This window comes from Chenopodium quinoa, unplaced genomic scaffold (assembly GCF_001683475.1).
Source record: "Chenopodium quinoa cultivar QQ74 unplaced genomic scaffold, ASM168347v1, whole genome shotgun sequence".
Classification (NCBI taxonomy): Eukaryota; Viridiplantae; Streptophyta; class Magnoliopsida; order Caryophyllales; family Amaranthaceae; genus Chenopodium; species Chenopodium quinoa.
The window spans coordinates 5,486,684-5,502,990 of record NW_018744304.1 but is presented as its reverse complement, the minus strand read 5'-3'; the positions used below and the strand labels follow the sequence as shown (position 1 = coordinate 5,502,990).

Sequence of the window (16,307 nt, the reverse complement as noted above, 5' to 3'; positions counted from 1 at the left end):
CTTTTAGGCTAGAAGCATAGTTGTGAACTTGTGACAGAGTATAGATTGATACTCTCTCCGTCTTTAAATACTTGCTCCATTTCTCCATATGCGGAGTTTTAGGAAAAATTGAAAAAAGTAATAAAGTATGGATGTAGTGGAATATGTGGAAGAATAAAAAAAATTGTAAAAAAACAAAAGTAGTGGAGAAAAATTGGAGGAGGGAATATGAAAATAATAAAATATTATCATGGTAGGTCCACTAGGTGAGAGAAATTAATTTAATATTGTAAAAGTTTTCCAAATAAGGAAATATGGCAAGTATTTAAAAATCGGCTATTTCACCAAATGCCACTAAGCACTTTAAAAATTCACTAAATGTCATCGAACTTTTCAGAATTCACCAAATGCCACCGAGTTTTTTAAAAATTCACCGAGTGCCATTAATGACTAACGGCAGTTAACTCCGTTAGTCATTAAGGCTAATTATGCCACGTGGTGGCTTATGATTGGTTGCTTATTAAATTAGTATGTTAATTACTTAATAAAAAACTAAAAAAAAAAAAAACCACCCACCCACCATGACTCAGCCCGACCAGCGTCTATCACTTCCACCACCATATCCCCACCTCCAACCAATCCCCACCGCGGCGGCGACCCACCCCTGAACAACCCAGCCGGCAACCCAGCCTTGAACAACCGCACCGCCGGCGACCCAGCGTAGCCAGCCCGCATCGACAACGCACCCAGCCGATTCGCAAACTCTCCTTCTCCCTCGAAAATCCCTCCCCTCACCACCGCCGACGACCAAAGCCCCCTCCCCACGCCGGAGAACCCAAATCAGTTCATCCCCTCCGAGCTCCACCCTTTCAACCACCACGCCGGAACCCTAAATTAAAATCCCCAAAAATCGAAATCTAGGGTTTCGACACCTTAAGCCCCAACATCGATTTCCCTAAATTCGTAACCCCCTCCACTCCATCCGTCCTGCTCCGACGAACCCAAACCACCTCTTTCCCTCCCATCTCCACCCCCTGAACCACCTTGCTTAAAATCGACAACCAAATTTGGTTTTCGATTTTGGAGATTTCGTTTTTGGGGTTTTATTAGGGTGTCGAGGATGGGTGTTTAGGGGGGGGAGTGGATGCAGATGGTAGGGGGCATAGGGTCAAGGGGAAGGGTGGCCGCCGACGATGTTGGTCGCCGGTGGGGGTGGAGGCAAGGGGTTGGGCTGGTGTAGGGGCGGTGGTGTGGTGGGAAGAATGGTCGGGGTTCAGTTTTTTTTTTAATTTTTTTTATAAATTTATTGATAAATAAAATAATAATAAAATGAACCAATTAGAATATGCCACGTGGCATAATTAGCCTTAATGACTAACGGAGTTAATTACCGTTAGTCATTAATGGCACTCGGTGAATTTTTAAAAAATTCGGTGGCATTTGGTGAATTCTGAAAAGTCCGATGGCATTTGGTGAATTTTTAAATTACTCAATGGCATTTGGTGAAATAGCAGTATTTAAAAACGGATGGAGTAGTTCCTCACAAAGTTACAAGTGCACAACTTTTTCTAGGTAATTAGATTAATTAGAATAACTTGTCATCATAACAAACTATTAAGAGCTATCTTGAAAAAAAAAAAACAAACGAACAATACTCTCCCTCTGTATCACTTTTTAAGTACTCTAATTTGACTGATACATTTGCCAACATGGAATTTTGACCAATACTATCTTTAATTATCAATAATTATAAATTATAAAAAATTGATTTTAGAAATTCTACGATGAGAGGATTCTGACAATTACTCACATGACTGTGTTTCATTTTATGTATAAAACACAAACAATGGTCAAAGTGATGTATGTGAATAACAAAAAATCAAATTAAAACACTTAAAAATATAGAGGGAGTATGATCCACCAAAGGGTACTCCAAAATCCAAAGTATGTTGTGCAAAAACTAAAATTAGGAATACAAAGCCGAAGTGGGAAACCATGGATCTGATAGCCCGGTGCACGAGGTTTATTACTTAGTGCTAATAATCACGCATTATGGGTCACAAGAAACAAACGTATTTTTGAGGGAGATAATAGATATATGCGCTCTTTCTTCATTAATCTTGACTTAGCTCTTACACTTGTCCAAGATTTTATGTCTACTGGCACTAGGAACTTGCGAAGTGAGTCGACTGCTGATCAAGATGTGCATCCCCCACCGAGGTTCCTTCAAGTAAATCTGGGCATGGCTCCCCTCCTTCTTTGCTATGAAACCTCAATACAACCCTATACTATTCGAGTATATGGTTCCTGGAAGAAATCGACAAAGTTATATGGTACAGGTTGGATGATCACTCTTTCTGATCAAAGGGAGAGAGATGCGGGGGGACATCTGGCATTGCTTCCTCGGCACTTTAGGCTGAGGGTCTGGCTTGTTTGTCAGATATGGGTTGGGCCCGAGATAATGGATATGCATCCATTAAAATATATACAGACTCTACAATGATTATCCTCTCGCTAGGCAAAAAAGGGATTTTAACCATGGACCTCTTTTGGATAGTTAAGGAAATCCGAAGGCTAGGACAACTCTTTCAACAATGCGTCTTCCTTAAAGTTGGTAAAGAAGAAGTCAATCGTTCTCATCAGCTTGCAAATCAATGCCGTCAGACTGTTTCAACTTTTGCTACCTCTATTCCCTTTGATTTTTTTAAGTTTCTTTTTTTTCCCTTTCTATTTGTTATTTAGTGTTTCCGCTGTTGTAAGAAAAAAAAATCAGAACCATTTAAAGCTCAAGCTTTGTTAAGTGTCATGCACAACCTTCAAAGTTGTGTTCAAACGAGACTCTTAGATTGTCGCCCTGTTGTGTGCGAGTCTATGGGTTGGCGTGTTTCCTCATAAAATTGAATTCCAGACTCTTTATGAGACTGATAGGGAGGGGATATGATTCTCTTTTTAATCAAGTTGTTGTAGAAAGTCACCAATAAGTTTTTTAGGAAATAACTCATAAAAACTCATTTATACCGCCCTCAACTGTAAAAAGAAGTGGTTGAACCAGCCCCAATTCGACATTTACTAGCCTCTTCTTATTCACAAGTTCACAATATCAGTTTCTCATATTGATAAACAAAACTCGTAAATCAAAGGGTTAAAATTGGAGTAATAATACAGGCAAACCGCTATTTCAAGTAATTGTTATACCAAAAAAGTTCATTTAAATACTCCCTTCGTTTTTAAATACTTGCTCCACTTTTCTTTTCTGGTCGTTTTTAAATACTTGTTCCATTTCCTTTTTTGGAAAGCTTTTACAGTATTTAAATCAATTCTCACACTTAATTATTTTAATATGGTGAGTTGGCAACTCACAACTGGACAACATAATTATTTTTGTCCATTTGTATAGTCTCAAGATGGGTTTTAGAATCCAAAACTCATCTCAAGACTATATGTAGTCTTGATAGAGATTATTGCTAGAATCTTGCTCAAGACTTGTCTAAAGACTCATCTTAAGACTAGGGATAAACTTACCCTAACATAATACTCTCTCTCCTCCTATTCTTCCACTACTTTTGTTTTTTACAATATTTTATTCTCTCAACTACCCCACTACCTCCATATTTTATTATTTTCTTCAATTTCTCCTAAAATTCCGCGCATGGAGAAATGGAGCAAGTATTTAAAAACGGAGGGAGTAACATATTTTGATTATCAAAACTTGAAATTTATCATCACAAAATATACATGTACATACACTATTTTATTTAATATTCATGATATAATTGTGTAAAAGATATTTTTTAAAAATTGTTTTTATTTATTTAAAAATAATTTCTAGAATATGTCAAGTGCTACTATTATTGGAATGCCACTCTTAGACTCTAGCTCAATCTGTATCCCGAATAAGAGGTTGGTTGGAAGTGTACAAAAATCAAAGGACAAAGAAAGAAAGAGATGGGCAATTCTCAATCATCTTCAACCAACCCTCGTTTCGTTTCTGCTTCAAGGTTTTCTTTCTCAATCCTTACTAAATTTTCAATCTTTATCATAATTATTTTCATTATATAATTCTTCTTCATTTGATCATATATAGATCATTTACACAACATAAATTGGACGAGCTTCAATCTCTATTTAATTCTCTTGCTACTGAATCTCAAAGCAATGGCAAATTCATCTCTCCTTCAGTTTTCAAGGTCAGATTTTTAATCTTTTAATTAGTTCATTTATTAATTTCATAGCAAAATCACTAGTTGATTGGTGTTATTAATGTAGTTTGTTTGTTACCCTATATTAGGATTATTTCAAAATTCCTGATTCTCTTGGAGATCGAATGTTCGATTTGATTACCCAGAAACGCCATGATCAAAAGCTTACATTTGAAGATCTTGTGATTGCTAAGGTGATTAATTTTGTTGTTGGGTTTTTAATAAAGTTTAATGGGTTATCTTTAATTCTTATTATAAGCTATGAATTTCATATATAGGCTACTTATGAGAAAGGGACCAAAGATGATATTGAAGAATTTATTTACCAGTTATTAGATGTTTCTGATGATGGCAAAGTGGACAGGTATTGCTGTCTGACCTTTCTGGTTTATCAGTTAATTAAATTAGTCTCAATTTATTACTTGCTTCGCTTGCTATGTCCCAAATCAGTAATCCATGTGAATTTTAAGCAAAAGAATTTATCTGAAGGCTAAGAAATTGATTGAATATTACTCATGTGGTCCTGTTATCCAGAAAGAAATAATGTCTCCTTAGTACTATTTGCTGCATCCTGGGAAAAGTTCCCTTACCTGAGACAATTAGCAAAACCCGGTTGTGGGATGGAATATAGCGGTGGCCTGTGCAAGTGATAGTTTGTTTACTAGCTTCTAAAATTCTGAGAGGGACAAGTGATAGTTTGTTTACTGCTTGACGTGATTTGCAGTTGATTATTCCATGATACACATGCAAATATATAGTATGTTAAGTAAGTGGCCATCAAACATGAATGTTTTAGTTTGAAAAGCGTTTTTTTTTCACATCATATAGAATGCTCAGTTGCTCACTCGTGGAATCGAGCAATGTGACTGTCATTTAAATGTGAGTGTTATCCTTCTGGAATCAGAGTAATGTATGTATGTATTTGTTGTTCAGGGTCATTGGCAATAACGTAATTATGCATTCGTTGCTTAGTTTCTTTACTGTGTGGTGTTGATTGATTTAACTCACAGTTTGACAGGTCTGATCTGCAAGCTGTTTTAGCTGCAATTCTTTATGACTTGTTTCCTCTCAAGGATGATGACTCTGAAACGAAATCCCATCAGTGCATAATAGATGCGATCCTAAATGCTGCAATATTCTCAAAAGATGACGAAGTAGGTGATACAAAAAGTATGTCGTTTGAAGACTTCAAGGACCTGTGTGGCCATATTCCATCTCTAAGGAAGTACCTTGGAAGTTTGTTGTCGCCACCTGATCCAGGTTCTTTCTTTTAATCTATTTGTATTTCTTGATACTACTACACAGGCTATATGGAAACGTATAATTTGCTATCTGCTCTTTGGATTAATTCTCCTCCTGCTATGGGATGCTACAAATGCTATGTTCTTGTATTGTTATACACTGCCATTAGGCTAACACAAAGCAGAGAGTTGTAACAGATTATTAACTATGTATGACAGTGTATGCTTGATTTAATTTATCCTTCAATTACCTTCTCATATTTTTGGCGTGTAAGAATGATCAAAGGTTGAAAATTGCAGCTTCTAAAAGGATAGAACTTGTTAGATAGGGAATGTTTCTCATTGTCTTCAGGGATTGTTACATGCTATTCGAAAAAGTTAATTTTATGTGTGCTGCTTTGGTGGGGTGTTGGAATAAGCCTTTATTTCATTATGGAGGACAAGATATAGAGCTAATTATTTGTAAGTTTACAAAGAACCACCAAGCTTGACACTCTAAAGTATTGGGGTCTGAGAAAAAGAAATTATTAGTGACTTAGATTGAAGAATACCCAGTGACTTAATTTGAAGCATACCACAGTTGTCAAATATGATATTAGCTCTGGTTGCTTTATGCAAGCTGTTCATCATGCACCTTCTAAGCTTTCACAATTTTAGATTTCCTTCTTAGAGATGTGCCCATTCTTACAGAGCACTAGATGCTCATTGCTCAGTGTCTTCTTTCACTTGAAAGACAAGCAACCTCTAGAGATGTTCTCCTTTCAAGAGAGTAGTTCTCTAGGTTAGCAAGCTATAAGAGTATGTGTAGACCTTATTTATGCAGGAGTCTGATAATTTTATGCCACTCGAACTTTTCTGCTGGCTACCTTACAGTTGAAATAAAAGATTAGCACTGAACAATTGAAACCTTTCTCTGTATTTTCAATTCCTGTAAACCCCAACACCACTTCCCAAGTACAATTATTATGTAATTCCACACACAATAGCTTTGAGCAAATCTTCTCGTTCATACCCTGAGAGTACATTTGTCACTTTCTTTGGAATAGGATAAACTATAGTATACTTAACTGTCTTTTCCAGATAAAATGTAATCAATGAGTTATCTTGTTCGAGTATCTAAGATACTTCTAGTGCTTCTAGCGCACTAGAATTGGATCTTAGCTCTAGTTCTTATAACAAGTGTAAAAAGTCATATCTTTTTTCTATGGTGGTAAAGTCATATCTTTTTTTTATGGTGGTAGTTATAACATTCCAAACTACTATGCAAACTTTTAAAAAGGGCGAGGCATGAGCACAAATCTAAAGATCCAACAGTTTAGTTCAAACTTTATGGCACTAGGATATGATCAAATGAATTTCTAGAACTTTTTTTCACATGCCAATACAACTTCTTTTAGTATCTACAAAAATTATTTCATAATTTTTTTTTTTATATATTAGAATGAGAGGGGAACAAGATAGATTCTACTCCGTTTTAAATTAGTTGACACATTTACTTTTAGCACACATATTAAGTTAAAGTGAGATAGAAATACAAAAGACACATATTAAGTTCATTTGATTGTTTTGTTTTCCCAAAGCCTTGAAACTTTGGTGGAACTCGACCTCCATTAATATTATCTCTGCTGATGGTTTCCACACACACACACACACACCAAAAAAAAAAAAAAAAAAAAAAAAAAAAAAAAAAAAAAAAAACCACCCTTTTCTTAAATCCACAAAATTACTCAACCTTTACAAAATGTTCTAAAAAAACTTCACAGCCCCAACTTTCTTCACCATCACTACCTTTTCTCTCTTGAAAAGTCTCCCAGAGAAGTTGAAGGTGAGAGATAGTGTATAATGGTTTTAATGATGGCCAAGGTGAAACATTTCCTCAGTCTCACAGAAGCTTAGTGTAGCCCTAAACTTAGTCACTCACTCAAAAGCTTAGTGATACAATTATATAATAAGAGATTGGACAGAAATCATCCACAGTTATTGGACATTTGAACTTGGGAACTAAATTAATTTAAGTATAGCAGCTTATAGCTTAACTGCCTCAAAAAACGAGAGCTTACACTTCTCCTGTGACTAATTTAAGTATAGCAGCTTATAGCTTAACTGCCTCAAAAAACGAGAGCTTACACTTCTCCTTTGACTTTTTCTGCAAATTGGCGAGTTATGAACTAGGCAAAAGTGCCTACTCCTGTTGTTGCGTCAGTTCCTTTGGTGGGTTTATTTTATTTGGAGCCTCTCTTCCTTGACATCACATGGTAAAAGCAGTTGATATTGTGTGTGCTAAGAGAAAAACAAAGAGTTCATTGGGGTGGTAACTATTGGGAATAAGATGAAAGCGAACCAACCTTGATATTAGGAAGCACCAGTATCTTCTCTAGCTTTATTGTTCAATAGAAGCTTGTTCAAGGATTAAGAGTGTTTTAAGGCCTTTATACATTTTTGTGAGAGCAAGGTGCTTCCCGTGTCTTAATTTGTAATTTGTTCCCAACATATACTTCAAGTTGTGCACTTGGATGCATGAAGCTCCAATCGTATCCCACAAATAGCAACTTATGGTACTTAGTACTTCCTCCATTCTCTTTTACTCGCAACGTTTTGACTTTTATGCTCGTTGATACATATTTTAAACCCTTTATATCTTTAATTGTACATATTTAAAAAATAATAAAAATTTACTATTGTGAAAATATATATCGAGACGAATCTACCAAGATTCCACCTGGCTTTATTTTGCCAACATATAAATCAACAAAGGTGGTCAAATGAGAGAACATGAATACTACAAATTTCCACACGTTGTGAATCAAAGAGAGGAGAAATTATTTAAGACCAGATGGCACCATATCATGGAGCTATTTATCTGAGCATTCTATATAGAAAAAAACCAAATTAGAAGGAGATTTGTAGAGAAGAACATGTAAATCATTAGGAGAAATATGTCTGTTTTGTATTCTGATGAATCCTATCCTGTAGGTTGTGCTGCCTGTTTGGTTTACCTATCACCATAAAACCAAACAAGTAAAATGGGAGTCAATAGCATAATTATTGATAAATCTATATAATTAGGCTAGTAGAATGCTTGAATTAGTTTTCCTACCTGTGCTCTAGTGTCAAAAGTTGATATTAATTTTACTAAATGGGTATGATTTTATGCTGTGACGCATCATTTATTTTCTTTCTTGGTATCTGTTCCCCATCTAGTTTGTTATACTACCTCCGTTAATTGTTATTTGCAACTTTGGAATATTTTATATCTCTCAAATAATACCCCAAAGTTGCAGATAACAATTAACGGAGGTAGTAGTTTTAGCTTACAATTTACAAGCTATACCCTTATTGCTGTGTTCTGTCATTAAGTTGAACCCATTTTGTTTATGGACAAACTTTTGTTGATGGACTTTATTTTCTAATGCAAACTTTGACTCCTTTTTCCATGTAGGGAGGGTGGGTTCTCAAGTTCCTCGTCTGCTGTACCCTGACACTTATGATTCCAACCTAATATTGAAGGAGCAATATGCTTGGTTGATAGGTGGCCTTCTCACCCAGCTAGAGCTGGTGGAGTGGAAACTTTTGTACCACAGTTCATACCATGGCCAGAGTTTCAACACATTCCTGGGGAAAGTCGCGTGAGATTTCTATCTACTTTCACTAATGAGTGTTTAATTGTCCTAATCTTGGAAAGCTCAAAGCATGGTTTATGATAGAAGACATAGCTTATCTTTTCTCATGTATACTTCATTTTTTCTCTTTGGTTCATTCTTGTTCCATATTGTTAAGGTTTTTGTTGTTGTCTTACCTACTTTTCAATTTATTATTACCTTTTATGCGTTTAGCCAATTATTCACAGCTAATGGCTACCTTAATATTTGAAAGTTCTGCGTTTTGATGAAGAAAATGCTCCACTTTTTTGCCAATGCATGTTTGATGCCGATAGCTTAAAACTATAACTGTAGTAATGATTATTACAATTTGAGTGCAGAGTTGATGAAGGGCCAACTGTGTTGATTATCAAGGATACAGAAGGTTGCGTATATGGAGGTTATGCTTCCCAACCGTGGCAAAAGCACAGTGATTTCTATGGTGATCTAAAGTGTTTTTTGTTTCAGCTACATCCAAAATTGTCTATTTATCGGCCAACTGGAGCAAATAACAATTTGCAGTGGGTGAGAACTAAAAAATGAAATAATTCTCTTTTTGAAGTAAATAATATTGTGTTTTTGCAACGAATTATTTCTTCCTTACAAATTATCTACCACTCTCCACTCACTTAAACACTTGAATTTATTAGTTTACCCTTTCCTGAAAATGTGAAATTCTCTGGCCCCTAAAAAGTAAGAACCCATTACTAAGATGTAAGGGAAATATTTCCCATATTGAGTGCAATTTATAAGGGTACTTCAATAAACTCAATAAATGTATGGTAGTTTCACTACCTTTTTAGAATTACAGATCAGTTTCTGGAAACTTCAAAATGGTCGTGTAGGTTACCCTGTTATACTTTCTGATGTGCTCGAACTGTTGTGAATTCCTTGAATTCTTTTATATTATGGCTCTTGCAATTTCCTTAGCTGATGGAATTCCACATTTGCAGTGCGCTGTCAATTACAGTTCAGAATCCATCCCAAATGGAATTGGCTTTGGAGGACGGGCTCATCACTTTGGTCTCTTTCTGACAGCAAATTTTGACGCTGGACAAACCTTTGAGTGTACTACATTTGGGAGTCCTCCCCTTTCAAAATCCAACAGGATATGCCCGGAAGTAATAGAATGTTGGAGTGTTTTCCCTAGAGAAGTGCAACTAAAAGGGAGCAATGCACTCGAAGGTACTGTGCTAGAAAGGTTTAAGGAGGATAGAAACATGCTTAACTTGGTCGGCCTTGCAAATTCCAGTCAGTAACATGCTTGCATTCTGGGCATTATTGACAAAGGGATACATATTGTATTATTGTCGATTTATGGAGTTTGATGATCCTATTTCCACGGTCTCCTCCCCCTCCACCACCCGGGGTTGTATTTTTGCAAGCTGTGGCAATGACAGTGCTTGTATGATATTGATGTGTATCATCATAATTATGATGAATGATTTACTGTTTTGCTAAAAGCTCTTTAACTCTGCTGTAATTATATTTGCTCAGATACTGATCATTTACCTATAAAATTGTTACTGTGACTTGCTGGAATCATCACAAACCATTTTATCTTTGAATAACATGACATTGGAAAGTATCATCTTCTGTGAATGTCAAGCAGATAGGCCGTCTTTGGATGTCAACATGTGAAGGTTTTATTGTATCAGGACTCTGGAATCCCCGGTGAAGATGTGTAGAAACTAAAATCTAAAGATCTAATTCGTATCGTTTACAAGATCCAAACTACAATCTGCTCGTGGAAGAGATTAGTTTTCTACTGCATATCAGATTATCGCTATGTTCCAAGTGCAGCAGTTGACATTAGTACAACTATACCGTCTATACTTGTTTCTCAGGAGTTTTCTTCTTCAATTTCTTGTTGTTTCTCAGGAGTTTTCTTCATAGCTACTTGCCCGACATTACCACTACTGTTTCATTGAGCCCTGCCAATTACGATGTTGCTTCGTTATGTCCCACGAGTGCTCGAATGTGAACTGTGCTCCATTTGAGCACCCTTGATACATCCTATGGGCTTCGGCCAAGATATCAGCCTCACTTGATGTACTGCCTTTCTGTTTCTTTGCTTCTGCGTACACATCAACCCACTTTTTCACAGACAAATTCATTCTTCTCCATCGACTTTTGATAGCCTCCATTTTTCTATGCCTGATGTTGTAAGGATCCTCTTGTCGAGCCAACTCAAAGTCTCGCATAATATTCACCCACTTTTCTCTCGATGTTTCACTGGTGCCCTTGAGTTGATCTACCCCTGACATCATAAAAGCCGAAAGGAGAGCTTTATCTTCATCTACTCTCCATTTCAGGTTGAATTGTGTTTGGTTAAGTTGTGGGAGGTTTATCTGAAGAACATCTTCATCGAATTGTGATGGTTGTGATTCACTGCTGTACTCTTCATTTGATGTTTCAGAATCGCTTCCATCCCTGCTTGGAGATGAAGGAATTTGGGTTTCGGAATTACTTCCTTCCTCACTTGGAGACGGTTGGGTTGTTTTCGAATGCTGTGGCAAATTAAGTGTTGGAGTTCTTGTACCAGTTTGAGGATTTTGTTGGGGAAGTTGAGAGAATAAATTAGGAGTGTTTATTCTGCTAAGAAATTGTTGTGGTAGTTGAGGATTATTTCGACACATTTGCAATAACATTTGGAATCGGGGATGATTAACAAAACTTGGGTCAAGTTGAGAAGTAACAAAAAGAGAATAATAGTATTTTTTAAAGAACATCTGGCTTTTCAATCTTTAAATGAATTATTTATTCCATAATTGAAGAGTTTTGGACCCTTTTGGTAATTATTTCCCAATCTCAATTTAGAAATTTGTATATATTTCCTCATATTTAATATAAAAAATATATATATATCACTTGTTTGAATTTTTTAGAGAGAGGAATAAAAATCTTAGAGAGAGATAGAAAATTTATAAAAAAAAAAAAAAAATCTTGTGATAGAAGAAGACGGCTACGCATATAGATCGAATTTCGTGGTGCTTTTAATGAAGGTGAATATGTGGATTTGTTAATCAAAGATCAAAGGTAATTTTAAATGAAATTTTGTATTTATTTTTTCTTTAATTGTGTTACTTTAGGTTTCAATTAGAATATTTTGTAATCATAAAATTCATTGTTTAATTTACCTTTATAAAATTTGATGAATCTGGATATAGATGCTGAATTTGAGAATAATGTGACACAGGTTGAAGATGATGTTCTTTATAAGATAGTGTTATGTGTATTTCTTAAATCTTTACAATTCTATAATATATTCTTTTCACCTTAACTAAATGTTCTTTTCATTTTAGCTAAATTTTCATTACGTCTCTATACAATGTTTTTTCCGCTTTTTTTTTTGAAACAGATACACCATGCGCATGGTACATCTGCCTCCACAAACCACTAATTGCTATTCATGTATCGCATTTGGAAAATCAGTGCTAACGTGAAGCACAAAAACTGGTAACTATTTATGCATCACATTGGAACATCAGCGCTACTGAGCCTAGCATAAAGTCCTATAATAATAGTTGTGCCAACCGACCACCAAAATGGAATCAGAAATTTAAGCAAATAAGGTAGCGCAAAAAAAGACTGCAAGTTTAAGCACCTATTACAAAAGCATATCATAATGCAATGTTAAGGCCCCTGCATCAGTAGCTATCAACTCAAGGATTGAAGCTTCAGCAACTACTGATTAAAAGCAAGGCGCCTGTGTATTCATTATGTGGTAACATTGATACATACGAAATATTTTCCACGTCACAACAAACTACCCCGATAATATAGCCATACAAAATAACCATTCAGCAAATCCCTTAATCTACGAAAATATCTCAAAGGACTCTGAAGTCAAGAGGCTCTTTCTATATAGCCACTAGTCCACCACCAAGCTACAAAGCAAGGCAACTCACAATCACTTATCGTAATACCTACTTCTCTATTTTGAATCCGTAATAAGCAATAGTAGTTTGTAATGTTCATGAAATTCAGTCTTCTAAAGTTAAACTTATAGAACATTAGTTCGAACAATTCAGCTTTTCCACCAAACAAAAGCCCAAGACTTATCTTGATCATTATCAGTATTCGCCTATTCAGTACACTAGAATGTCTTAGCAGTGTGTAACAAGCAAAGGCTTGCTAGTAGCCTAACCACTCAATAGAATGATGACTGAAATAATCCACCATAAACTACAGCATACTAACACCCCACTTCAAAACCTCGATTAATAACATCCCAATATGCTTCAAAACGCTCTTTCCTTATCCACCATACACTACAGCATACTAACACCCCACTTCAAAACCTCGATTAATAACATCCCAATATGCTTCAAAACGCTCTTTCCTTATCCACCATACACTACAGCATACTAACACCCCACTTCAAAACCTCGATTAATAACATCCCAATATGCTTCAAAAAGCTCTTTCCTTATCCACATAATACGCAACAATCGACGTTGTGGTCGAATTGATAATGCAACAATCAACCACAGGCCGAGTCGATAATGTAACTCTCACTACTCTATCATGATTTGTATCAAGCTCTTAATCAACACACTAAACATTTGAAACAATAATAGAATATACTTTCTCTAAACAACCCCATAATTTACCCATTTCTCAACTCACAGAAAACTAATTCAACCAATTCAGATAACCAATCACAAAATCAATACCACATTGTTCAATCAATCAACATAAACATAAACATAAAATTAAGAGAAAAGACAAACAACAAGACATAATTCCTTCATATATATATTAACCGATAATAAAAATTCATATCATAGAGAAAAATCCTCAAAATACGACATCATTCCATCACCAAAATATGCCCAAAACTTACCTATTACTAAATCCATTACTCGCAAAATTAAAAGAAGAAAAAATTAAAATCTTAAACCCTAAATCCAATTGATTAGTACCTTCTGGAACCAGCAGCACCACGTCCAAACCCAGCAGCAGCAGGAAGAACAGGAACAGGATCAGCAGCCATTTGAACAACACCAGGCAAATCAGACATACCAAGAGAAGCCAACATATCAATGGTTTCCTTATCAACCTCAATAACATCAGTTTTAATGGCGGATTCATCAGGAACGAAATCCATACGCCTTTCTCTCTCTTCCTCCTGCAATTTCAGCGAGATCCCACGAACTGGGCCCTTCTGAATTCGCTTCATGAGGTGGGTGGAGAACCCAGCGATCTTGTTGCGCAGTCTCTTTGATGGGATGATGGCGACTTCTTCGAGAACCTTCTTGTTGGTGTGGAAATCCAAGGTCATCTTTGAGTAGTACTTCTCGATGACATTGCGTGAGGATTTCTTCACTGTTTTTGTGCGAACTCGACCCATGGTTGTGCTGGGTTTAGGAGAGAGAAAATTGCAGGAAATGAATGAGATCGAGAGGAAGAAGATGAAGGAGAGAGAAAACTGCTGCTGCTGCTGAGAGTGAGAAATGAAGGAGGGGAGAAAATTAGGGTTTTAGTGTTTTGGTTTTACAATGGGCCGAGGGGTTTGTTGCTGAATCAAAGTGCATGCCCCATAAGGAATGCTCACTGATGGCAATCCAGTACGGATCCAACCCGACTTCGCCCCGATCCGAGGTAAAAAAATCCGCTCCGAGTCCAAGAAAAAAGTAATCCGAGTTCGACTCCGAGTCGGAGGAGGGTCGGAGTCAGATCCTACAAAAAAACTGAGAAAAAAATCCGCTCCGAGTCCAAGAATAAAGTAATCCGAGTTCGACTCCGAGTCGGAGGAGGGTCGGAGTCAGATCCTACAAAAAATCTGTGAAAAAAATCCGACTCTGACAAATGTCTGACTCTGACGGATTATCCGACTCCGACTACAATAGATAGTGGATTTTTGTGTGGGTCATAGTGGCATTGGGTGTGGGTTGTAAAGGCCCAAATAGCCCAATTTCTCAAAGTATATTGAATAACGAAAAAAAAAACTCAGAGTCGGGTCGGATCGGAGTCAGAGGTCAAATAATGAAGTCGGATTCAGTTTTCGGAGTCGGATCTAGCCTTCGACTTCCTGTCGGGTCGGAGTCGGATTTACCATAATCAGCTCCGAGTCCGACCCGTTGCCATCCCTAGTTCACTCTCTCCCTCCTTTCATGTCTATTTGTTTGCCTCTTACTTTGTCTTTCATTTAAGAGTGTCAGAGTTTAATCTAAACTAGGAATGCTGATCGATCACGAGTTGAGGGGTTCTCAGCTCGACTTGACTAAAAAATTATTTTCATGTACTTGACTCGTGCTTGCTACTCGCTTAGCTCAATAACACCTTGCTCAACTCATATCCGTGAAGGTTTTATCTTTCAAGTCGAGTCAAGTAGCTCATGATTATTCATTTATTAGGTTAGGTCTCATGTCATGCACAATAAGTTCACTATTTAGTACTTACTCCGTTTTTTTTACTTGACCCGTTTTAACTTTTATACTACTAGTTGTGGACCCGCGCGCGATGCGCACGGTTCCCCAAGTTATCAATGTATATTCTTGACTGACTTTGTTATCGGTGTTGTTTCTCGAGTGATTTTTTTTACTTTTTATCATCCATCCAGATTTGTGGTTCGCCAAGTTATCAATGTATCTTCTCGACTGAATTTAAATACCTTGATTATAGTTAGACAAGTTTAAGACTAATTTTTAATCACAACATATGTGTGTGTTACAATATTTTCTCGTGATTGCCACTTGCTAGTGACATTGAATTTTCATAAAGAAACTACAATTTGCTATCAACTTATCAAGCATATTTTAAGTAAGTGGCGGAAGTCAAAATTGAATAGTGAAGGAGTGATTAATATAGCCATAATTACTTGTTAATTTATGCAATATGATCTTCGTATGATTTTGTAATTGGGAATAAGTTTGATGTGTGAGGCACATTTATAGCGAGTTGATCATAATAGTAATTGAATATATTGTTGTTATATTATTTGATTTGATTTAATAATAATTTATAAAAATTGAAGTAAGGCTTGACAGAGTTTAAGAAATTGACTCGTGATTTATATATATATATATATATAATATATATATATATATATATATATATATATATATATATATATATTATATATATATATATATATATATATATATATATATATATATATATATATATATAATATATATATATATATTGGTGTTAGAGAGCCACAAGGGCGGGGTGAGAATCGCTCACATAATCTCCTAAAATCGAGAGGGAAGCTCTAACCACTTAAGCTATTCTCCACTCTT

General features: G+C 36.0%; 3 protein-coding genes across 3 annotated transcripts; 1 reads left to right on the top strand and 2 right to left on the bottom strand.

The window, feature by feature from the left end:
* The first annotated feature begins 3,821 nt into the window (after window positions 1–3,821).
* Window positions 3,822–10,648, top strand: LOC110695713 (TLD domain-containing protein 1-like). Its single transcript, XM_021872940.1, has 8 exons — window positions 3,822–3,977; window positions 4,064–4,166; window positions 4,268–4,372; window positions 4,457–4,542; window positions 5,197–5,438; window positions 8,859–9,045; window positions 9,399–9,582; window positions 10,011–10,648. Exons 1-8 carry the CDS (start codon window positions 3,925–3,927, stop codon window positions 10,314–10,316), a joined length of 1,266 nt encoding a protein of 421 aa, XP_021728632.1. The 5' UTR covers window positions 3,822–3,924; the 3' UTR covers window positions 10,317–10,648.
* Window positions 10,649–10,973: 325 nt separating this feature from the next.
* Window positions 10,974–11,696, bottom strand: LOC110695847. Its single transcript, XM_021873071.1, has one exon. The coding sequence runs from the start codon at window positions 11,694–11,696 to the stop codon at window positions 10,974–10,976; it is 723 nt and encodes a 240-aa protein (XP_021728763.1).
* A 2,094-nt stretch (window positions 11,697–13,790) lies between these two features.
* On the bottom strand, window positions 13,791–14,531 carry LOC110695712 (40S ribosomal protein S17-like). Its single transcript, XM_021872939.1, has one exon. The coding sequence runs from the start codon at window positions 14,411–14,413 to the stop codon at window positions 13,979–13,981; it is 435 nt and encodes a 144-aa protein (XP_021728631.1). The 5' UTR covers window positions 14,414–14,531; the 3' UTR covers window positions 13,791–13,978.
* Window positions 14,532–16,307: the final 1,776 nt, after the last annotated feature.

What these genes read in the sequence shown, in the direction of transcription:
- LOC110695713 (XM_021872940.1), top strand. Translation starts at nt 3,925, where the DNA reads ATGGGCAATTCTCAATCATCTTCAACCAACCCTCGTTTCGTTTCTGCT. An exon ending in GATGATGGCAAAGTGGACAG is followed by an intron (nt 4,543 to 5,196) that starts GTATTGCTGTCT and finishes ACAGTTTGACAG; the next exon opens with GTCTGATCTGCAAGCTGTTT. An exon ending in ACATTCCTGGGGAAAGTCGC is followed by an intron (nt 9,046 to 9,398) that starts GTGAGATTTCTA and finishes ATTTGAGTGCAG; the next exon opens with AGTTGATGAAGGGCCAACTG.
- LOC110695847 (XM_021873071.1), bottom strand. Translation starts at nt 11,696, where the DNA reads ATGTGTCGAAATAATCCTCAACTACCACAACAATTTCTTAGCAGAATA.
- LOC110695712 (XM_021872939.1), bottom strand. Translation starts at nt 14,413, where the DNA reads ATGGGTCGAGTTCGCACAAAAACAGTGAAGAAATCCTCACGCAATGTC.